This window comes from Oncorhynchus mykiss, chromosome 19 (genome assembly GCF_057628025.1).
Source record: "Oncorhynchus mykiss isolate SJ-2025 chromosome 19, ASM5762802v1, whole genome shotgun sequence".
Classification (NCBI taxonomy): Eukaryota; Metazoa; Chordata; class Actinopteri; order Salmoniformes; family Salmonidae; genus Oncorhynchus; species Oncorhynchus mykiss.
The window spans coordinates 62,206,509-62,229,794 of NC_143040.1; the positions used below are offsets into that span (position 1 = coordinate 62,206,509).

Genomic DNA, 23,286 nt, shown 5'->3' on the forward strand with positions numbered 1-23,286 from the left:
GACTGATCAGAGATGCAGCCAAGAGGCCCATGATCACTCTGGATGAACTGCAGAGATCTACAGCTGAGGTGGGAGACTCTGTCCATAGGAGAACAATCAGTCGTATATTGCACAAATCTGGCCTTTATGGAAGAGTGGCAAGAAGAAAGCCATTTCTTAAAGATATCCATAAAAAGTGTTGTTTAAAGTTTGCCACAAGCCACCTGGGAGACACACCAAACATGTGGAAGAAGGTGCTCTGGTCAGATGAAACCAAAATTGAACTTTTTGGCAACAATGCAAAACGTTATGTTGGGCGTAAAAGCAACACAGCTGAACACACCATCCCCACTGTCAAACATGGTGGTGGCAGCATCATGGTTTGGGCCTGCTTTTCTTCAGCAGGGACAGGGAAGATGGTTAAAATTGATGGGAAGATGGATGGAGCCAAATACAGGACCATTCTGGAAGAAAACCTGATGGAGTCTGCAAAAGACCTGAGACTGGGACGGAGATTTGTCTTCCAACAAGACAATGATCCAAAACATAAAGCAAAATCTACAATGGAATGGTTCAAAAATAAACATATCCAGGTGTTAGAATGGCCAAGTCAAAGTCCAGACCTGAATCCAATCGAGAATCTGTGGAAAGAACTGAAAACTGCTGTTCACAAATGCTCTCCATCCAACCTCACTGAGCTCGAGCTGTTTTGCAAGGAGGAATGGGAAAAAATGTCAGTCTCTCGATGTGAAAAACTGATAGAGACATACCCCAAGTGACTTACAGCTGTAATCGCAGCAAAAGGTGGCGCTACAAAGTATTAACTTAAGGGGGCTGAATAATTTTGCACGCCCAATTTTTCAGTTTTTGATTTGTTAAAAAAGTTTGAAATATCCAATAAATGTCGTTCCACTTCATGATTGTGTCCCACTTGTTGTTGATTCTTCACAAAAAAATACAGTTTTATATCTTTATGTTTGAAGCCTGAAATGTGGCAAAAGGTCGCAAAGTTCAAGGGGGCCGAATACTTTCGCAAGGCACTGTATGCATAGGCAGGCCTGCAGGAATGCACACACACACAAACACACAAAAGCCTCTATGCATACACCCACAGGTCAGTGTTTCCTGGTCCTGGGGACCCAAAGGGGTGCACATTTTAATACACACACACACACACACAAACACACACAGACACACACACACCACACACACAATCACTATGGGTTTCATGGGGTTACGGCTCTAACATTCTATCTTGCTATGATTCAGTAGGACATAGGAATCATATAATGTGTTCACTGAATAGGTTGATTCTTTATATCAGGTGTTGTGATGAGACATCCTTGATTGTCCTAATTCTCTTTCTCTCTTTCAACTCCTCTTTCTCTCCTTTTCCACTTCTCTCTTCACAGGATGGCATGAGGAGATGGACAGGAAGCTATCCTCGAACAGTCTGGGGGATCAGGCCAAGTTTGGCAGCAAGACGGCCCTCAACCGCAGAGTAAGCTCTTCCAGCCATCCACCACACTCTCCCCTACCTCGCTATTCATGCCCAGGCTGGACCAGGCTCTACCTGCAGAGGTCTCTACCTGCAGAGGTGCTCTAGAGGTCTCTCTACCTGCAGAGGTGCTCTAGAGGTCTCTCTACCTGCAGAGGTCTCTACCTGCAGAGGTCTCTACCTGCAGAGGTTGCAGAGGTCTCTACCTGCAGAGGTCTGGCACAAAGACAAGTGATTCAACAAGGAGCATGAGCAGATTGGTCGTCTGTCCTGGCAATGAAAGCTCAGTGAAATACCTGATAGACACAGATGGAGAAGACTAACATAGAAAGGGTGAGATGATGCACCAAAACCCACAGGCCCCGGGGCCTAGCTAGCTTCCTCCAGCCTTGTGGGGAACATAGCAAAGAGGGATGGAGGAGGTCGGGAGCAAACAAGCCAGTGTCTGTGTCTCCGTCGTGGAGGAGCCTCTGATGCAATGTCTGTTTATCCTTCCTGCTGCGACTCCACACAACCTAATGGCAGGGAGGAGCAGCAGTGTGTCCCGGCTGCCGGTGGGAGGCTAAGTGGCTCTGCCTCCTTCCCATTTTGTTTGTTTGTTTGGGCGCCTGGTTTATTTTCTTTTTTTGTTCTTCTTTTTTTGTTATTTTATTGGGTCCTTTTTTATTTCGGCGCACGCTTCTTTTTGTTGGCCCTCTCGTTGGTTGCCAGGAAGCAGTGAGGGGCTCTCTTTACAAGAGGAGATAAAAAGGATTGAAGGAAGGAGGATTGAGGGAGAACAAAAGCTTTCTGTCTCTCAGCTGCTTAATTGCAGAGTTGTGGATCTTTAGTCGAGTCTATCTTTACAAGATGTCATGGGAGGCAGGCGAGGCCAGCTCAGGCTTGTAAACAAGATGGGGGCTCGGCTCTGGCCTGATGTGAACAAAGTTAGCCTAATGTGAACAGGGTTAGCCTGATGTGAACAGAGTTAGCCTGATGTGAACAGAGTTAGCCTGATGTGAACAGAGTTAGCCTGATGTGAACAGAGTTAGCCTGATGTGAACAGAGTTAGCTTGCTTTTTTTTGGAGGAAAGATTCCAACTATCACAGTGGCTTTTCATGATCAAAATTCAACAATTGCTCCTGATAGTCTGGTTATTCAGAAAAAAACTAACAATAAAACTACAATACTATTAATTTTCACCAATCATTTTCCATTTTTGAGCATGTCCAAAACATCTAAGTTAAACTCAACGGAGAGCTAGTCTCTCTCCTCCTTACTGATCCAATACAGACTCATTACTGGCCATACACTATCTCTCTCTACCGGTGAGGTCAAAGTCAGCTTAGTGATGGTGATGTTCTGAAGGCTTGTGACCAGAGGAGCTTTCTCCTCTTGTTGCCACTGCTCAGCAATCAGTACCTATTGTTGTCCTGCAGAGACAGCATTCCACACATTTTCAACTTAGAGAAAATCCAGATAAGAGGTGATATGTAGCCTCATAGTTTAATGAATCACACGCACAACACTGTGTGGATGTCACCCCTCCTACTGCTCTGGTCTACTAACCACCGGTCCTAGCAACCATCGTTATGCACTCCTGGACTTCATCATCACCCTGATTACTCTCCCTTTCTTTAGCCCTGAGTAACTTCAGTCTTCAGGCAGTATTGGTTCTGTTTACGTTCAGTACGCTGCTCCCGTTTCTATTATCTTCATGTGTCTTATGATTAAACTCACCTTCTACACCTGCTTCCTGACTCCCTGCGTATACGTTACAGTGGACCCCAAGAAGTGCAGCTGTTGCTATTATAACAGCTAGTGGGGATCCAAATACACGTTTGTCAAACTGTGTATTGAAAGTTACTGTCTTACTGTGGACAAGATGAGAAAAACAGTCATCTCCTCTCCTATCTGATGGATCTATGTCAGTAGCACACAGTGCATTTCTGTGTCCGACAAGGGACATTCCCAGTTGATTGGGCTCAGGAACAGATGCCCTTGTGTGTTGGTGGGTGAGGGATGGGTGGAGTGGTGAAATAAGGAAGGATGGAGAGAGTGTGGGAAGGAGAATTAGACTAGAGGTCACACACATGGTCACATGGTACACTGCACAGGGAGATGATGCCATCATGAGATGGTCACCCACTCGGTCACAGGGTCACTTAAAACGTTGAGCATAGGACAGGTCGGACAAGGTCAACTCTTAATTATATAAAAACTACGGATTGTGGAAAGACCAAGGGCATTTACAAATAGTTTAAAGATTGTCTTTAGGCTAATTTGAGGTCTCCTCTGTGTGTAGGACACATACCGCAGGAGGCAGATTCAGAGGACCGTCACCAGACAGATGTCCTTTGACCTGACCAAGCTGCTGGTCACTGAGGACTGGTTCAGTGACATCAGCCCCCAGACCATGAGGAGGCTGCTCAACATTGTCTCCGTCACAGGTAATATATGCCATTTAGCCGACATATGGGTGGCCTCGGGAATCAAACCCACAATCCTGGCAATGCAAACTCCATGCTCTACCAACTGAGCCATACAGGTAACACATCTCCTATTAGATGAGGAGATTGGAGATTATAACAGAACATGGCCAAGATGTTCAAGTGTTCATAGATGACCAGCAGGGTCAAATAATAATAATCACAGTAGTTGTCGAGGGTGCAGCAAGTCAACACCTCAGGAGTAAATGACAGTTGGCTTTTCATAGCCAATCATTCAGAGTATCTCTACCACTCCTGCTGTCTCCATAGAGTTGAAAACAGCAGGTCTGGGACAGGTAGCACGTCCGGTGAACAGGTCAGGATTCCATAGCCGCAGGCAGAACAGTTGAAACTGGAGCAGCAGCACGGCCAGGTGGACTGGGGACAGCAAGGAGTCATCATGCCAGGTAGTCCTGGGGCATGGTCCTAGGGCTCAGGTCCTCCGAGAGAGAGAAAGAAAGAGAGAGAGAGAATTAGAGAGAGCATACTTAAATTCACACAGGACACAGGATAAGACAAGAGAAGTACTTCAGATATAACAAACTGACCTTAGCCCCCCAACACATAAGCTACTGCAGCATGAATACTGGAGGCTGAGACAGGAGGGGTCAGGAGACACTGTGGCCCCACTGTGGCCCCATCCGGACAGGGCCAAACAGGAAGGATATAACCCCACCCACATTGCCAAAGCACAGCCCCCACACCACTAGAGGGATATCTTCAACCACCAACTTACCATCCTGAGACAAGGCCGAGTATAGCCCACATAGATCTCCGCCACGGCACAACCCAGGGCGCCAACCCAGACAGGAAGATCACGTCAGTGACTCAGCCCACTCAAGTGACGCACCCCTCCTAGGGACGGCATGGAAGAGCACCAGTAAGCCAGTAACTCTGCCCCTGTAATAGGGTTAGAGGCAGAGAATCCCAGTGGAGAGAGGGGAACCGGCCAGGCAGAGACAGCAAGGGCGGTTCGTTGCTCCAGAGCCTTTCCGTTCACCTTCACACTCCTGGGCCAGACTACACTCAATCATATGACCCACTGAAGAGATGAGTCTTCAGTAAAGACTTAAAGGTTGAGACCGAGTCTGTGTCTCTCACATGGGTAGGCAGACCATTCCATAAAAATGGAGCTCTGTAGGAGAAAGCCCTGCCTCCAGCTGTTTGCTTAGAAATTCTAGGATTAGGAGGCCTGCGTCTTGTGACCGTAGCGTACGTGTAGGTATGTACGGCAGGATCAAATCGGAAAGAAAGCGTTATTAGTCGCTTAGGGGAGGCCAACCTTCTTGGTGTGGATGATTTTGTTCTAGCCCTACTCTAACACAATGTCTTCAGCTAATCAAGTTAGTCCTGATGAGCCACTGATTAGTAGAATTGGGTGTGTTACAGCAGGGCAGGAACAAAAGCCTGTCCACAGAGTCCCTCCACTCGTGGAGAAACTGTCCCTGACTTTTAATTTGGGTGTGATATATCCAGGTCGTCTGCTGAGGGCCAATCATATCATCTTTATCTGGGACCGTCTGGTGTCATGGATCAACATGACGGAGGAGTGGCCTTACAGGACCTCCTGGCTCATCCTCTTCCTGGAGGAGACCGACGGCATCTCAGACCAGGTCACCCTGAAGACCATCTACGAGAGGTACGTACACACACACACACACACACACACATCTGCACATCTGCCTGCACAGGCAGACACACAAGCAGTATTTCTGAAATGTTCCTTTTACACCACACACACGCCAGTGTTTCCAGACGTTTGAGAAATTGACCGGACCCCATATGCATTGGATGTCGACCGTGCTCACTAGTCTGTCAATCTATTATCCACCATAGTAGAAACGTGTACCTATTCTATTGGTCAGCTTGTTGTTCTGTACGAGATAGAAATGAGCTATTCCTAACAAACAGTTGTGGGACTATAGATCCCAAATTCATACAACCAGTAGGCCAAAGCTACACATATATTTTTTTAAACAATGAGTCTTATGCAACAGAACAGAACGTTTAGCTTCCAGTGTTGATAAACTATTATTTCTTCACACATAAGCGCAGCGATGCGCACAAGGTAGCGTTCCATAATGCAATTTTCAGAAAAACCTTTGTCAAAATCACACCGCACATACAAGCGGTTTCATGAGACAGATGAAAATATATGTTAGAAATTTTGAAAGAGGCATCTAAAGATGCAACAACTAGCATGGGTTGATAATATGACTAGGATTGTGCTTTTTTGCTACTGGACAATGAAAGAAAGTTGATTTGAAAACCAGTAGAAAAATCCATATTGACCAGTAGAGGGCAGCAGAGGATCTTCATATCCACTTCAACCACCACATCATTTAGTAGTAGACACCCGAAGGTTTCTCTGAACACCACTAAATAGACTGAATTTCCACGTTGTATTCAAATCACGTAGCTGAATGCATTGAAATAAGAAGCATATCATTATTAATATGTTGATTGAAATGAGAGTGTATGAAGCACAGCCAGTGACTGGTTAACTAAGCATGAGAGTGTATGAAGCACAGCCAGCGACTGGTTAACTAGGCATGAGAGTGTATGAAGCACAGCCAGCGACTGGTTAACTAAGCATGAGAGTGTATGAAGCACAGCCAGCGACTGGTTAACTAGGCATGAGAGTGTATGAAGCACAGCCAGCGACTGGTTAACTAGGCATGAGAGTGTATGAAGCACAGCCAGCGACTGGTTAACTAGGCATGAGAGTGTATGAAGCACAGCCAGCGACTGGTTAACTAGGCATGAGAGTGTATGAAGCACAGCCAGCGACTGGTTAACTAGGCATGAGAGTGTATGAAGCACAGCCAGCGACTGGTTAACTAGGCATGAGAGTGTATGAAGCACAGCCAGCGACTGGTTAACTAAGCATGAGAGTGTATGAAGCACAGCCAGCGACTGGTTAACTAGGCATGAGAGTGTATGAAGCACAACCAGCGACTGGTTAACTAAGCATGAGAGTGTATGAAGCACAGCCAGCGACTGGTTAACTAGGCATGAGAGTGTATGAAGCACAGCCAGCGACTGGTTAACTAGGCATGAGAGTGTATGAAGCACAGCCAGCGACTGGTTAACTAGGCATGAGAGTGTATGAAGCACAGCCAGCGACTGGTTAACTAGGCATGAGAGTGTATGAAGCACAGCCAGCGACTGGTTAACTAGGCATGAGAGTGTATGAAGCACAGCCAGAGACTGGTTAACTAGGCATGAGAGTGTATGAAGCACAGCCAGAGACTGGTTAACTAGGCATGAGAGTGTATGAACCACAGCCAGCGACTGGTTAACTAGGCATGAGAGTGTATGAAGCACAGCCAGCGACTGGTTAACTAGGCATGAGAGTGTATGAAGCACAGCCAGCGACTGGTTAACTAGGCATGAGAGTGTATGAAGCACAGCCAGAGACTGGTTAACTAGGCATGAGAGTATGAAGCACAGCCAGAGACTGGTTAACTAACTAGGCATGAGAGTGTATGAACCACAGCTAGTGACTGGTTAACTAGGCATGAGAGTGTATGAAGCACAGCCAGAGACTGGTTAACTAGGCATGAGAGTGTATGAAGCACAGCCAGAGACTGGTTAACTAGGCATGAGAGTGTATGAAGCACAGCTAGTGACTGGTTAACTAGGCATGAGAGTGTATGAAGCACAGCCAGAGACTGGTTAACTAGGCATGAGAGTGTATGAAGCACAGCTAGTGACTGGTTAACTAGGCATGAGAGTGTGGACAAGGGGAAGGGAATCGGCACATAGTCTGAGTCATTAGGGTTGGAGCTGTTCTGCATCAATAGCTGCCCTTTAAAGGTTGCACTCTGCCACTCTGTCACAATACACTAGCGCCCAGGATTCCTGGGGCGCTGAAGTGTCACCGGCACTCAGTGTCACACAGTCATCACCACTCCCCCTCCATCCCCATCCTTCACTGAGCTTCTGGTCAAATAAATGGCTCTGGACAAATATATATGAGCAGCGCATCTAAAGGACAGTTCAGGAAGGCCTCCTTGCTGCAGCAGACAAAGAAAGGTGCTCCACAACAGCGACACAAATCCAATAAAAGACCTTACCAAAACAAAGCTTCCAAAAGGACTAATTCGAGGCAGAGGAGTTGGAGCAGTCAAAAAAACAAGGCAGAGATACATGTCTTATTTGCTCACTTTAGTCCATTGTTCAAGATGAGTGCAGGTGACTGACGTTTCAACATCAAGCTGACGTCTTCCTCAGAATGTAATAGACTTTTGCTGTATAATAAGCTTGTGCTTTAGAAGCAATCCTAAGCAAAGAGTTTGACCTGCAGGTATCATCTAAAATGGCCATGTTAGGCTATCCGTCAATGCACTATCCGTCAATGCACTATCCGTCAATGCACTATCCGTCAATGCACTGTCCGTCAATGCACTGTCCGTCAATGCACTGTCCGTCAATGCACTGTCCGTCAATGCACTGTCCGTCAATGCACTGTCCGTCAATGCACTGTCCGTCAATGCACTGTCCGTCAATGCACTGTCCGTCAATGCACTGTCCGTCAATGCACTGTCCGTCAATGCACTGTCCGTCAATGCACTGTCTGTTTCCAAAACGTGACTGCCGCTGCGTATGAAATGGCCACTGCAATGGCGGTAAGTGATGAAAGGAAGCACCAAACCAACTTGGACACCACGCTGAGCCAAGCGGCCCTTATCTGGAGAGATCTCCCCACTGATCAGGCTTTCTCCCTCTCTTCCTCGCTTTCTCTTTCTCCCATACTTTCTCCCACTCTCTTTCTCTTTCTCTCTCTTTCTCCCACTCTCTTTCTCTCTCTTTCTCCCACTCTCTTTCTCTCTCTTTCTCTCTCTTTCTCTCTCTTTCTCCCTCTTTCTCTCTCTTTCTCCCTCTCTCTTTCTCTCTCTTTCTCCCTCTCTCTTTCTCTCTCTTTCTCCCTCTCTCTTTCTCTCTCTTTCTCCCTCTCTCTTTCTCCCTCTCTCTTTCTCCCTCTCTCTTTCTCCCTCTCTCTTTCTCCCTTTCTCTTTCTCCCTCTCTCTTACTCCCTATCTTTCTCCCTCTCTCTTTCTCCCTCACTTTCTCTCTCTTTCGCCCTCTCTCTTTCTCTCTCTCTTTCGCCCTCTCTCTTTCTCTCTCTTTCTCCCTCTCTCTTTCTCCCTCTTTCTCCCTCTTTCTCTCTCTCTTTCGCCCTCTCTCTTTCTCTCTCTTTCTCCCTCTCTCTTTCTCCCTCTTTCTCCCTCTTTCTCCCCCTCTATTTCTCCCTCTCTTTCTCCCTCTCTTTCTCCCTCTTTCTCTCTTTCTCACTGCTCTTTTTCTTCTTCTCCCCGAAGCACGTCTTCTAATGCGACGCGTCATCTAGGCTCCCATTTTCTTTTTATAGCCGGGTGAGTCACACTCCTTGTCTTTCTTGACGGTCGCTTGCCTCACTTCAACCTCAGACCCCTGTCTCCCTGGAGGACCAGATAGCGGCTTCTTGTTTTTACGGTGGCGTTGTGGTCAGGTCAACACAGCTTCCTCTCTCTCAACCAAAACTCAGCACGTCCTCTTCTGCTCAACCGCCAATTAGATAATTGTTCACGGCATTATCAAATAAACTATCTTTACTGCTATCTTTACCCCTCATGAAGGGTTTGTCAGTTTTCATTGGAGTGTAACATGACTGGGGAGAGGTGTGATGCTCAGTGGTCTACACTAGAGCGCTTCATTTCCCCAAAGCGTCTAATAAGTGAATAGATTACTGCTGAAGTGTATGTGGGGTGAGTCAACTCCTCATAGGTCAACTGTCGTTCCACATCTCAGTCATAAGGCTGAGTGCTCTCTCTCTCTCTCTCTCTCTCTGCAGAGTGCTCTCTCTCTCTGTAAGGTTTATTGCAGCCTATGTAGGCCACAGAGAGCAGCATGTTGTTGGAAGACAGTGATGTGAGTTTCACTGAGTGTACAAAACATTAGGAACACCTGCTCTTTCCATGACAGACTGACCAGGTGAATCCAGGTGAAATCTATGATCACTTATTGATGTCACTTAATGTTAAATCCATGTTAAATCCACTTCAATCAGTGTAGATGAAGTGTAACAGACATGCTAAAGAAGGATATTTAAGCCTTGAGACAACTGAGACATGGATTGTGTATGTGTGCCATTCAGAGCGTGAATGGGCAAGACAAAATATTTAAGTGCCTTTGAACGGGGCATGGCAGTTGGTGCCAGGCACACGGGTTTGAGTGTGTCAAGAACCGCAACTGCTGGGTTTTTCACACTCAACAGTTTCCTGTGTGTATCAAGAATGGTCAACCACCCAAAGGGCATCTAGTCAACTTGAAACAACTGTGGGAAGCATTGGAGTCAACATGGGCCAGCATCCCTGTGGAAGACTTTTATCACCTTGTAAAGTCCATGTCCTGACGAATGGAATGTTCTAACGGGGGGGTGGGGGGGGGTGTGTGTGTAACACAATATTAGGAAGGTGTTCCTAATGTTTGTTACACTCAGTGTATTTTACAGTCTTATTATATTAGCTATATAGCCTAGTCATGTTAGTCATGTTGTTCTGTGTAACTGTCACAATGTCCTTTTGCAAAAAATATTCAACAGAATGATTCTTTCTCAGTAACAGGTTTACTTAAATGTAGCATGTCTGACTTCTCAGACACATGCTTTCTGCTTTCCTGTTATCACACCAACAGGCTATCAAAATAGTTAAAAGCCCCAAACCACAGTCTCACATAGACACACACACTCACACACACACAGCAACGGCCAACATATTTGTCTCACTTGCGAGCCAGCGTACAGTGCCTGCCTAACACACTTACGGAAGGGTTTCTGAGAATTCCAGTATTTATAGCTGTCAGGTTTACTATTTGAATTAAGATGGCCTATTACTGTTGTTTTGGTCAAATTGAATTAGTCTTGAGAGTCTGTGAGTGGTGTAAAAGGCTCTAAACAGCCTTCTCATTTCAGGTTTTAATAGAGATGTGAATCAGGGTCCCTCTGGTCGTTGTACTGATGAATAACTGCTGCTGGGTTCTGTTTTGGGTTTTTCTCAGACCAGGAATACATATCTTCAGATCAGTACTCGAGAGTGGTATGTTATGTTCAGCATCGCACCAAAAAAAGCTAGCTTCCGGAAAGCAGCAAATGGAAACTATTTTGGCGATCACAAAAGAACACGAGTAGAGATTTCCGGCTGTCGGTATCCGGGATCTGTGGGGAAGTTTGAGCCCAGTCAGATCCTCAGGGAGTTTATTTCGGGAGCTCCAATTTGGATTTTTAGCTTGAAAAGTGTTGTTTGGTCAGTCCTTCAAGCCGGAGCCGGGTCCTGGGTCTGCTCTGACATCTGGTGCCCTGTCTATGCCAGGATGCCCCTGCAGTACATGCACAGGCCTGGCTCAGTACCTGAGCCCCCCTGTCTCCCGGTGCCCTCCACACACACTTCCAAGCCTCCATACTCTCACACAGGAGCAGTGCGGCACAGGAACATATGTCACCCCCTGCTCCTCTGAGGATCACTGTAATTAATCAGACCCTGAGACACAAGCAAGGCACTTTCATTCGCACACACACACACACACACACACACACACACACACACACACATACAGCCCCTCACTGGAAACAGAAGGCCAGGAATGCGTGTCAAGCACCAAAAATAATTTTCTCGGCTACTCTATAAAGCCTTGGCCCATATGTCTCTCCATGGCTCGTTCTGTCTCTCACAACATCACACTATTCAAAAACTGTATTCAGTTTCTGGGTTAAGGCAAACCAATAGTTCCTTTACACTGAGAGCATGTTGCAATACATTTCTGCATTTATTTCTTATTATTACACATAGGAAACATTGTTTTTACTAATTCAATGAATTATACTGATCAAAAATACAATGTCAGATTTTACTGAGTTACAGTTCATATAAGGAAATCAGTCAATTGAAATAAATGCAATCTATGGATTTCACATGACTGGGCAGGGGTGCAGCCAATCGGAATGAGTTTTCCCCACAAAAGGGCTTTATTACAGACAGAAATATTCCTCATTACTCCCCTCCACACCCCCTCAGACAATCTTGCAGGTGAAGTAACCAGATGTGGAGGTCCTGGGCTGGTGTGGTTACACCTGGTCTGCGGTTGTGAGGCCAGTTGTGCTTCTGCCAAATTCTCTAGTCAGCATGCCAATTGCATGCTCCTTCAAAACTTGAGAAATCTGTGGCATTGTGACAGAACTGCACATTTTAAAGTGGCTTTTTATTGCCCCCAGCACAAGGTGCACCTGTGTAATGAGCATGCTGTTTAATCCACTTCTTGATATGCCACACCTGTCAGATGGATGGATTATCTTGGCAATGGAGAAATTTGTGCACAAACTTTGAGAGAAGTAAGCTTTTTGTGCGTATGGATTTTTTGTTGTTTAATTTCTAATTTCAGCTCATGAAACATGGGACCAACACATATTACGTTTATATAGATTACAACATCCCAGTACAATAACAATGTTTCTTAAACTTCCAGCTAGGCGTTATTGCTTGGCCAGAGGCCTCCATCACTAAGCTGTCCCTGGCTACTCTCTTTAGCAGGAAGGTATTTAACTCTGATGCTTTCTTCTATATGTTCTGCTCTCTCTGAATCTGCCGCTGTCACGATCCTCCCCTCCCTCATTGATCCAGCGAACAATTGGCCTCTCAGAGACATGCCCGGATCCAGGCATTCAAGCGATTCTCTGAGCGCTTCAAAACTTTTAACTAATGACACTTGAAATGAATACGGGCAAGGCAATTTGGGCTAATTAGGAAGCCTCTTCTCCCAAGTACTGAAACATTAAGATGACATACTGTTCATTCGGGATTACTTTAATTGGGACAATTATTGTAATTTCATCGCAATTACGTGTTGAGATAAAAGCGCTTTCTAAAGAGAATGTGTGTGATTCTCTTTATGTAAAATCCTAATAAGCTTCTAAATACTTGGCCACAAAAGAAGAGCAGCTTTTTTTCCTGGAACACTTTTGAACTTCGATGCCCTTGAATGTCTTTTTGCTTTTCTCCCTCGGTACGCTATTGTTAATACTATATTTCCATCACGTACACAATTTGTCTGTAAAATCTTGATTGCACTGCTAACAGTAGAAAAACACTTTTCTCCCTGTTGCCTTTTCCCTCAGAGGGATCCTTTTGTCCCTGAGCTAAATCCTTCAGGAGGCATTTTGGTGGAAAGAGTACTGTTGTAATTCAATAGCGCTGCCGTTATTTGCCAAGAGGCCCTAAAGCGCTCTAAATTATAAAGCTGCTGAAAAGCCATTTCCCAATAGAGTGTGGTCTATCTCTGATAGGGAGCTCTTTATTGAGTCCACACAGTGCCTGTGCCAAACCGTATGACCTCCAGATAGGGAAGATGGAGAGGGTCAAGGGACCTCTATACAGAGATATTATGAAGTTTACAGGACTACAATTGTGGCTGATGTGAATACCCCGTGTCAATATTAGGTGTCCTCATAAACCATGATTGTTGGCACGTTGACATGGCACTCTGACTATAGGTTCCAGCGACTACTGGGACTGGTAGGTCTATTTCATAATTTATAAGTGATTCCCAGAGTATTGGTACAAGTGCTGAACAGAAAAGTGTACGAGCAGCGACCAATGTAATGCCCTATGCCCTGGTTGTTGCTGTGTCCAGAGTCCACCTGGTAGTAAAGCATGTTTTCTCTCTGGTGGGCTATGAGTGTTGGTCAGTCCAGGTGGTGATGTTTCACTGAGGCGTACTCTGCCCTCGCCTCTCATATGGACATGTTTTTCCAGTGGGAACAGCCCTGGACTGGTCCAGCACTACCCATCTGTTCTGTGTGTGAAGATGTGAGAAGCACCAGGGCCCGGGTGTGGGTGTGTTAGCTACACACATCCCTCAGGTGTTGGACCGTTGTGACTAAGGGATGACTAAGGGATGATCAGCAGGAGTTAGACAAGCTCCACCAGGCTCCCACAGAGGAAACAAAATGTCCACAGAGTCTATGGCTCAAAATGTGAAGAAAATGAATAAAAGCAATTTAGTACAGATCTGTGGTCCACAGGCCCAACCTTTGTGTTGAGGTGAGTCCCTGAAATCAGTGTTTGTTTTTCTGGCGATGAAGCGGCACAGATGAGGCAGCACTTGGATGCCACATGTCCAACTACATACTCTGGCGGTTAAAGATGTTCTCTGGTACTTGTGTATAATTTTTAGCCAGTAGTTCTAAAAGTACTGCTCACGAGCCAAAAGTGGTCCCCGAAAATTGTCACACATATGCAGATATGCGCACCACGTCATTGCTCTCTCTCTCTCTCTCTCTCTCTGCTGTGTGTGTATCTTGCTAGCTGTCACTCAAATGGCAGGGGGCTGAAGCTCATTGGCTAGAAATTGAATTGCTAGGGGGCTGGCCCACATGGGGAAAATGGAGGGAAAATGGTGTGGCACAGCTTCCAGAAAAACAGTCGCTTTCAAACTAGGAATTTCGTGGCTAATTGAGGTAAAACAGTAATTCTGCTAATAGAGTAGATGATGCATGTATGAAGTACACATTGACATATCCAGCCCAAGGCAGGAGATTTAAAAAGTACTTAGAAGTTGCCAAAGTTCCGGAGCATTTCTTTAATAGCTATGTGATGGAAAAGGGGTCTGTTATGTAGCATTCCTTGTTATTAAATCCACTTTGAGCCCTTTCATTATTTCATAAGTTGAACTTAATTAAACACTTTGAAACAAGAGATCCAGACTGTTTTCAGATTAAACAGTGTTTTCCACAAGCACATGGAGTAGCCAGCCAAATAGAAAAAGTAGCCAACAATGCTCCCTCATTACTCCATAGTCAATGCTTTGATTAAATTAGTAGACCTACACTATATATAAAAAAGTATGTGGACACCCCTTCAAATTAGTGGATTTGGTTATTTCAACCTCACCCGTTGCTGACAGGTGTATACAATCGAGCACACAGCCAAACAATCTCCGTAGAGATACATTGGCAGTAGAATTGCCTTATTGAAGAGCTCAGTGACTTTCAACGAGGCACCGTCGTAGAATGCCACCTTTCCAACAAGTAAGTTTGTCAAATTTCAGCCCTGCTAGAGCTGCCCCGGTCAAATGTAAGTGCTGTTATTGTGAAGTGGAAATGTCTAGGAGCAACAACGGCTCAGCTGCGAAGTGGTAGGCCACAAAAGCTCACAGAACGGGACCGCCGAGTGCTGAAGCACGTAGCGTGTAAAAATCGTCTGTTCTCGGTTGCAACACTCACTACCAGGTTCCAAACTGCCTCTGGAAGCAATGTTAGCACAATAACTGTTCATTGGGAGTTGCATTAAATGGGCCGAGCAGCCACACACAAGACTAAGATCACCAATGCAATGCTAAGTGTCGGCTGGAGTGGTGTAAAGCTTGCCGTCATTGCACTCTGGAGCTGTGGAAACGCATTCTCTGAAGTGATGAATTATGCTTCCCCATCTGGCAGTCCGACGGACAAATTTGGGTTTGGCAGATGCCAGGAGAACGCTACCTGCCCGAATGCATAATGCCAACTGTAAGTTTTGTGGAGGAGTTATAATGGTCTGGGGGTGTTTTTCATGGTTCGGGCTAGGCCCCTGGTTTCCAGTGAAGGGAAATCTTTATGCTACACTCTACAATGACATTCTAGTGCTTCCAACTTTGTGGCAACAGTTTGTGGAAAACCCTTTTCTTTTTTTCTTTTGTATATTTGACCCCTTTTTCTCCCCAATTTCGTGGTATCCAATTGGTAGTTACAGTCTTGTCTCATCGCTGCAACTCCTGTACGGACTCGGGAGAGGCGAAGGTCGAGAGCCGTGCGTTCTCCGAAACACAAACCAACCAAGCCGCACTGCTCCTTGACACAATGCCTACAACCCGGGAGTCAGCCACACCAATGTGTCGGAGGAAACACTGTGCACCTGGTGACCGTGTCAGAGTGAACTGCGCCCGGCCCACCACAGGAGACGCTAGTGCGCAATGGGACAAGTACATCCCTGCCGGCCAAACCCTCCCCTAACCCGGATGATGCTGGGCCAATTGTGCGCCGTCCTATGGGTCTCCCGGTCGCGGCTGGCTACGACAGAGCTTGGACTCAAACCCAGAATCTCTAGTGGCACAGCTAGCAATGCGACGCAGAGCCTTAGACCACTGCACCACTCAGGAGGCCCGGGGGAAAGCCCTTTTCTGTTTCAGCATGACAATGCCTCCATGCACAAAGCGAGGTTCATACAGAGATGGTTTGTCGAGATCGATGTGGAAGAACTTGACTGGCCTGCACAGAGCCCTGACCTCAACCCTATCGGATAACTTTGGAATGAATTGGAACGCTGGCTGCGAGCCAGGCCTAATTGCCCAAAATCAGTGTCCGACCTCACTAATGCTCTTGTGGCTGAATGGAAGCAAGTCCCCGCATCAATGTTCCAACATCTAGTGGAAAGCTTTCCTAGAAGAGTGGAGGCTGTTATAGCAGCAAAGGGGGGACCAACTCCATATTAATGCCCATGATTTTAGAATGAGCTTTTTGGCCATGTAATGTATATCAGTATCATTCAAAATGCCATATAAGTATAATTTTTGCTTTTAAAACAATACAATCTGTTTTCTTTTATCATATTTTGGACCAGCGTGATGCTGTCTCCACCAGCCTAACTATTGTTCCTGCAGTGAGGAGGATTCACCATATTCATCAAATGTTTTCATCATTTATCTGTAGATAATCGCCAAAAAGCCTACCGGTATGCAAATGAGGGAGCCAAATGAACAGCTCTCTTACCGATTCAATTCGGTAGACTACTGAAGAGTAACTCACTTTAACATCACTGTCTGGCAAGTCCTGATGAACTTCATATCGAAAATACAAACGAGATCTTTAGTTTTCCCAATGCGATACCATGGATATATAAGTGTGTTGTATAATTTAGGAATGGGAAGGTTATATGAGATGGTCTTTATTCAGTCAGTTCAACACCTTTTAATAAACGAGTCAAGCTAGGGTTAGGGTTGGGGGATGTAAAATATATTTAAAATATATTTGATGAAACATTGAATTTGGCTTTACTGCTATTAGCCCATGGACATGCATTAAATAACAGCTTCATATGGATAAACAGATCGTCCCCAAAAATTCTAAAGGAAGTATGTTCTGAAGTGTCTGTCCTACATCTGAGAGCTCTAACAAATATCAGGAAACCATTTTTAAAAATGGATTTAACCCCTTATTTTAGGCACTAAACTATCTACATATATACTTCATGTACCTGTCTACCTTGAGACTTGTCTTGTGAGGCTTGTAGACGTGGAAAACAACCAATGTTTGTGAGACAAACAGAGGAGTAATACTGTATTAGTGTGTAGCCCAAACTGTTCCGACGCTACTGAAGTTGTCACATCGGATGGATCGACTTCAGACGAGTCCCCTGATGCAAAACGGAATACCACTGTGTTTGTGAGAGTCTTATCTTTCATTAGAGGGGTCATAATAGTTTTGTAGTCCAAACTGTTTGGACCGAATGTTGTCGTAAGAAGACCGATTTTTGGTACGTCTCATGGTCTGACAAACACCGCTCTATATCTGTGGCTTTTCACAGCAGATGAGGAAGGGTGACATCAGCTGATGCCGTGGATTGAGACGCAGGAAAATACATGCAAAAACACCTGAATTCTCTAGTTTTAACTGACTGATTTGGATGGGAATTGTTGTATTATGCTAATTAGGTTTCCGCGGGGCCGCAGATACCGACTAGAGGACTAAGAGGAACGTTCCAGAGAGACATCAACATGGCTACAGTAGACTAGGAATGTCTATGTTCACAATTGAAGGTTTACTTTTGTAAATCCCTTTGCCTAAAATAAATAAGCTCAGTGAGGAGAACTTCTGGACAGCTCGCGTGTACATCAACTTGTACTGCTCGAGAAGTTGTGACTCGCATGATGGTATGGTGGTGCTTGAATGAACGGCCAATCATATTGCTCAAATAGCATGACATTTACGCGTGCTGGTCTTCAATGGTAGACTGCGACAGAGCAGGTAAATGTTGAACTGGAATGCAAAAATGCCCATGAAAGTTGACTGGTGAGATGCTCTGGCTCAGCACATGTTTTTAATGGCCCCGGGCCATCGGTAATGTCGAACTCTCCATACGAAAGAAAGTCAATGAATGTCACAGAAAACCATCGGTTAAGTGGATTTCGACTCGTCGTTAACACTATATGGGACGTGCAAATTCATGCTCTCTCCCTCCACGTAAAGAAATTAGACTACAACCACAGCTCACACAACACATACACCCAGGTACCTAGAGGCGTGACAGACATCAGGTCTATCAATAGATCGCCAGAAGATGCATGTCATTGACTTTTTTTTTCTGACTAACGAATTGAAAAGTGGCCTAGTTAATTTAAGTGGAAAAAGTACCCGGCTGAAAATGAGTCTGTAATCGGCTGTATAGCCGACAGTGATATCAAATGATGTAAATCAAGGAAAGACTAAACCGCATAATCAGAACATAAGGAATCAAACTGCCCAGTTATATGTTGTGTTTATTTTTCCCTGTGACTACACTGTGTGACTACACGGTTATCACTTTTGCTTTGTCTGCTATTGTATATGCTAGTGTGTGGTGAGCCCATGAGCATTTGTGTGGGTGAGTGAGCATGTTTATGCTGGCGTCTGTCTCTCTGGATGTGCCTGTGGACATGTCAGTGATCTCCCTCTCTATTGTGCCGTGAGTGGGAGAAGGTGGCAGGGGTATTATAAATAGAAGTGCTGGGCTGCGAGGGTCAGGGTGTCTTCCTTGTCACAGGGCCTAGTGCACACTCAACCCCCTCTAACTTTGAGGTGGCACCCAGGCCCACAAAGCAAGCATAGAGGAAAGGATGGTCACTAGAGATAAAGGTGTGTGGAGGAAAGGATGGTCACTAGAGATAAAGGTGTGTGGAGGAAAGGATGGTCACTAGAGATAAAGGTGTATGGAGGAAAGGATGGTCACTAGAGATAAAGGTGTATGGAGGAAAGGATGGTCACTAGAGATAAAGGTGTATGGAGGAAAGGATGGTCACTAGAGATAAAGGTGTATGGAGGAAAGGATGGTCACTAGAGATAAAGGTGTGTGGAGGAAAGGATGGTCACTAGAGATAAAGGTGTGTGTGTGTGGAGGAAAGGATGGTCACTAGAGATAAAGGTGTGTGGAGGAAAGGATGGTCACTAGAGATAAAGGTGTGTGGAGGAAAGGATGGTCACTAGAGATAAAGGTGTGTGGAGGAAAGCCTGGTGGTGAAAATGCCAACTCTTCTCAGAAGTCTTTTCTGGAAAGCCCTCAATGGTTTTAAAAAGAACGAGGTGTCTTTCACCACCAGCATGTAAAAACAGACCGTAGTTCTGCAGCCACTGTATTCTTGTATTCTTCTCTTCTTCTTGAGAATCCTGCTCTTAGCTGGCCCCTCTTTCTCCCTGTCCCTGACGGGAAGGTGAATAGCGGCGAGGTGCAGAAATGAATCATCCCCAAATAGAACCATCTCTCTCCCTTTATGATTCTGTCTGACTCTTCACCAGGTCATCCTGTGTCTGAGGTATGATGTTAAGGAAAGGATGACCTGTCGGGGCTGTTTTCATGGTTTTGCTGGAAAATAACAAACTTTATTTACCTAGAAGGTTTACATGAATCACTCATGGGTGATTTAGGACATGGGCTCGGTCCGGATGTTTGACTTCTCATATACCGTCTCCATCCTGACACGCATCAAACACCCACATTGACTGACTTCTCAGCTCAATTCATGTCAGGAATGCCTCATTTTATTACCATTTAGCCACAGTCAGCAGTGGACTGGAGTTCAAAATGTTCCCTTTTACATAAATCATCAAACTGGGCCCAGTTTCCTAATATCCTGTACAGGGTTTGTCAGGAATTGAGTTTATCTCCCTTGAATGAAGGGTTCAGCTAAGGTTTTTGAGGTCTGGAACGGGACGGTTTGTGTACAGATGAGTTTAATCATTTCAGAGAGGCCATTCCAAGGCTGCAGTGGTTTTATCAGTGGTATGTTTCTTATTACGCTGCATTTCTCTGCGGTCCATTCCAAATGCAAAGGTCCGGCTTAGTACATAGGAATGGAATTACAGGCTTAAACTTTGACACGAATGTATATGAAAAGCAAAATCGCTTTTAATGTCCGCTGGCATAGTGGAGAGAAGACGAGACCCAAGCAAAGAACGCATCATTCTGTAAATAACTCTTCAGAATTCGGCCGAAGAAACCACAGTTTAAGTAGAGGAAAACATGGTGTCATCTCAAGTGAAAACATATTTGTTCTCTGCTTTTGGGTAGCCAGGGCTTGGTAAGCTCCTCTCGCACAATAATACTCTACTCTGGAGTGTTGTCGCTATGAGGCCACGCTCCAGCCTGTCCGTCCTTTTCTAGTTCTCCCGACTGCCCGTCGGCCTGAGGAAAGCACCAAGGCCCGGGCTCACCATTGTGACTGACGACTGTTGTTCTCTTCACAGCCGAACATTCTTTCTCTTTATGGCCCTCCAAAAAACAAATGTGTGTTGGCATTTCGCTTCTCTCCGGGCCCCTTTATGGAAATGCTTTGAGCCTCATTGTGGGGCATCTGCACGTGGTCCACACACAGAGGGTGACTATAAGCAAAGTCAAGTGGCACATTCAGCGCCTGCAGAGGGAGGAGAGAGGGGAGGAATTGAGGGAGAAGTGTTCTCTTTCTCATCAGCTGCAGTATGTGGGAGTGTTGGAGGAGAAGAAAGGCTCGCTGAGCCAGCTTTGGGATCGATTAGCATTTGGAGAAGCCTAGAAACCTCCCAAGCACTAGGCGCTGCAACACAGAGACAGTGCATAAGAGCCTGTGCTTGTAACGCAAAATCCCATCAATGGGGCTATTGTGAGAAACCGGCTGCAGGAATCCTGACGTGCTTTATTTCACTGTCTACAGCCTTTTAAAAGTAACATGTCGGCGTCTGGACTCGCCAAAGTGCAATCCTCCAGCTTGTCAGACTCATGAAAGATGGCCTGATAGGAGTGGCTTTTTTCGATTGCCTATCTCCCTCCACCGGTGTCAAAAGCTATTAACATCAATGAGTTAATGTCAAGGCCAACCACTCTTCCTCAATTGACTGAAAATCTGTCTCTTGAAGTGTCCCTTTCGCACGTTTGGTAGCAATTAAAAGTGCACTCTTCGTGCCACCGTAGGATGGTTAACATGTTGGATGGCGTTTAATGTGTTTTATTTAACCTTTATTTAACTAGGCAAGTCAGTTAAGAACAAATTCTTATTTTACAATGATGGCCTACCCCAGCCAAACCCTCCCCTCCTAACCCAGACAGCGCTGGGCCAATTTTGCGCTTCCCTATGGGACCCCCGATCATGGCCGGTTGTGATACAGCCCGGGATCGAATCAGGGTCTGTAGTGACCCCTCTAGCACTAAGATGCAGTGCCTTAGACCGCTGAGCCACTTGGGAGTGTTACACCAGATAATAAACCCATGCCATCATGTGAACCTGTCTGATTTCCTTGACCTGTGCTATTATCAGAACATGGCCACTGGTATGAAGAGGGATGACGTTTGGATGGCTCAGTCCCTTGTGGCTGCCAGCAGACAGTTCCAACTAGACAGCCTGGTGTGAATGAATGCTAGGAATGGGGTCTCGGTGCCACTGTGATGGATGCATTTACTTAGTCCATGCAGGCCCTTTTCAGTTGTCTTTGGAAGATGCTGGTAACATCATGTGTGCTGTGAGCCTCAATGTACCAGAGTCAATAGAAGACTCCTCTAAGTACTGACATGTGTAGCTCTATCTCAGTAAAAGTATGCTTGACTCTCCTCTAGGGCTGTGACGATACCAGTATCCCAATATTTTTTTCAGGGAAAAATGAAAACGGGAAGCAGACCAAACTCTTTGGTCCTTTAAAAAATATTGTGTGAAATACGTGTTATAGGGAGTTAATACTCAAAATAATGTATTAATCCATTTGTGATATAAAACATCCATAATCGGTGACTTCTGAGGGGAAGGATTCAGAATACGTTTGTGTGGCTACAAACCTCCAAACGAGCTTCAACGCCATATAACACTCCTTCTGTGGCCTCCAACTGCTTTTAAATGCTAGTAAAACTAAGTGCATGCTCTTCAACCGATTTGCTGCCCGCATCCTCCTAACTTATTGTGGGAAGCTTGTGGAAGACTTCCTGAAACGGTTGACCCAAGTTAAAAAATTTAAAGGCAATGCTACCAAATACTAATTGAGTGTATGTCAACTTCTGACCCACTGGGAATGTGATGAAAGAAATAAAAGTTGAAATAAATCCTTCTCTCTACTATTATTCTGACATTTCACATTCTTAAAATAAAGTGGTGATCCCAACTGACCTAAGACAGGGAATTGTTACTAGGATTAAATGTCAGGAATTGTGAAAAACTGAGTTTAAATGTATTTGGCTAAGGTGTATGTAAACTTCCGACTTCAACTGTACATAGATATGCAACACTGGTCATTTTAATAATGGAACACTGATGACTTTAATAATGTTTACGTGCTGTTTTACTAATTTCATATGTATATACTGAATTCTAGTCAAGGCCTATTCTGTTCTATTTCTGTACATATACTATTCTATCCTACGTGTTCTACAGATATACTATATAATCTATCTGCATACTGTCCATAATGTCTATACATCCCATCACATACAGTGCATTCGGGAAGGATTCAGACTCCTTCACTTTTTCCACATTTTGTTACGTTACAGCCTTATTCTAAAATTGATTTAATATTTTTTTTGCTTCATCAAACTACACACAACACCCCATAATGAAAAAGCGCAAACAGGTTTTTAGGCATTTTTGCTAATGTGTTAAAAATAAAAAACAGAAATACTTCATTTGTATTCAGAGCCTTTGCTATGAGACTCAAAATGGAGCTCAGGTGCATCCTGTTTCCGGTGATCATTCTTGAGATGTTTCTACAACTTGATTGGGGTCCACCTGTGGTAAATTAAATTGATTGGACATTATTTGGAAAGGCACACAAAGGCTCCATGGACAATTCCTTCTACCTCATGGCATGGTTTTTGCTCTGACATGCATTGTGATCTGTGGGACCTTATTTAGACAGGTGTGTGCCTTTCCAAATCATGTCCAATCAATTTAATTTACCACAGCTGGACTCCAATCAAGTTGTAGAAACAGGTTTTTGTCGAAGGAACAGATCTGGGCAAGGGTACCAAAAACTTTCTGTAGCATTGAAGGTCCCCAAGAACACTGGTCTCATCATTCTTAAATGGAAGAAGTTTGGAACCACCAAGGCTCTTCCTAGAGCTGGCCGC

The 23,286-nt window shown here is 45.1% G+C and overlaps 1 protein-coding gene across 14 annotated transcripts in view; it reads left to right on the forward strand.

The window, feature by feature from the left end:
• The window catches only part of LOC110498117 (kinase D-interacting substrate of 220 kDa B), a 96,459-nt gene that overhangs the window by 38,944 nt on the left and 34,229 nt on the right, over positions 1-23,286 (forward strand). For all 14 annotated transcript variants that reach the window (XM_036955083.2, XM_036955089.2, XM_036955091.2 and 11 more), the window contains 3 exons: positions 1,392-1,480; positions 3,763-3,907; positions 5,423-5,585. In XM_036955083.2, coding sequence (XP_036810978.2) covers positions 1,392-1,480; positions 3,763-3,907; positions 5,423-5,585 — 397 coding nt within the window. The remainder of the gene's footprint in view (positions 1-1,391; positions 1,481-3,762; positions 3,908-5,422; positions 5,586-23,286) is intronic.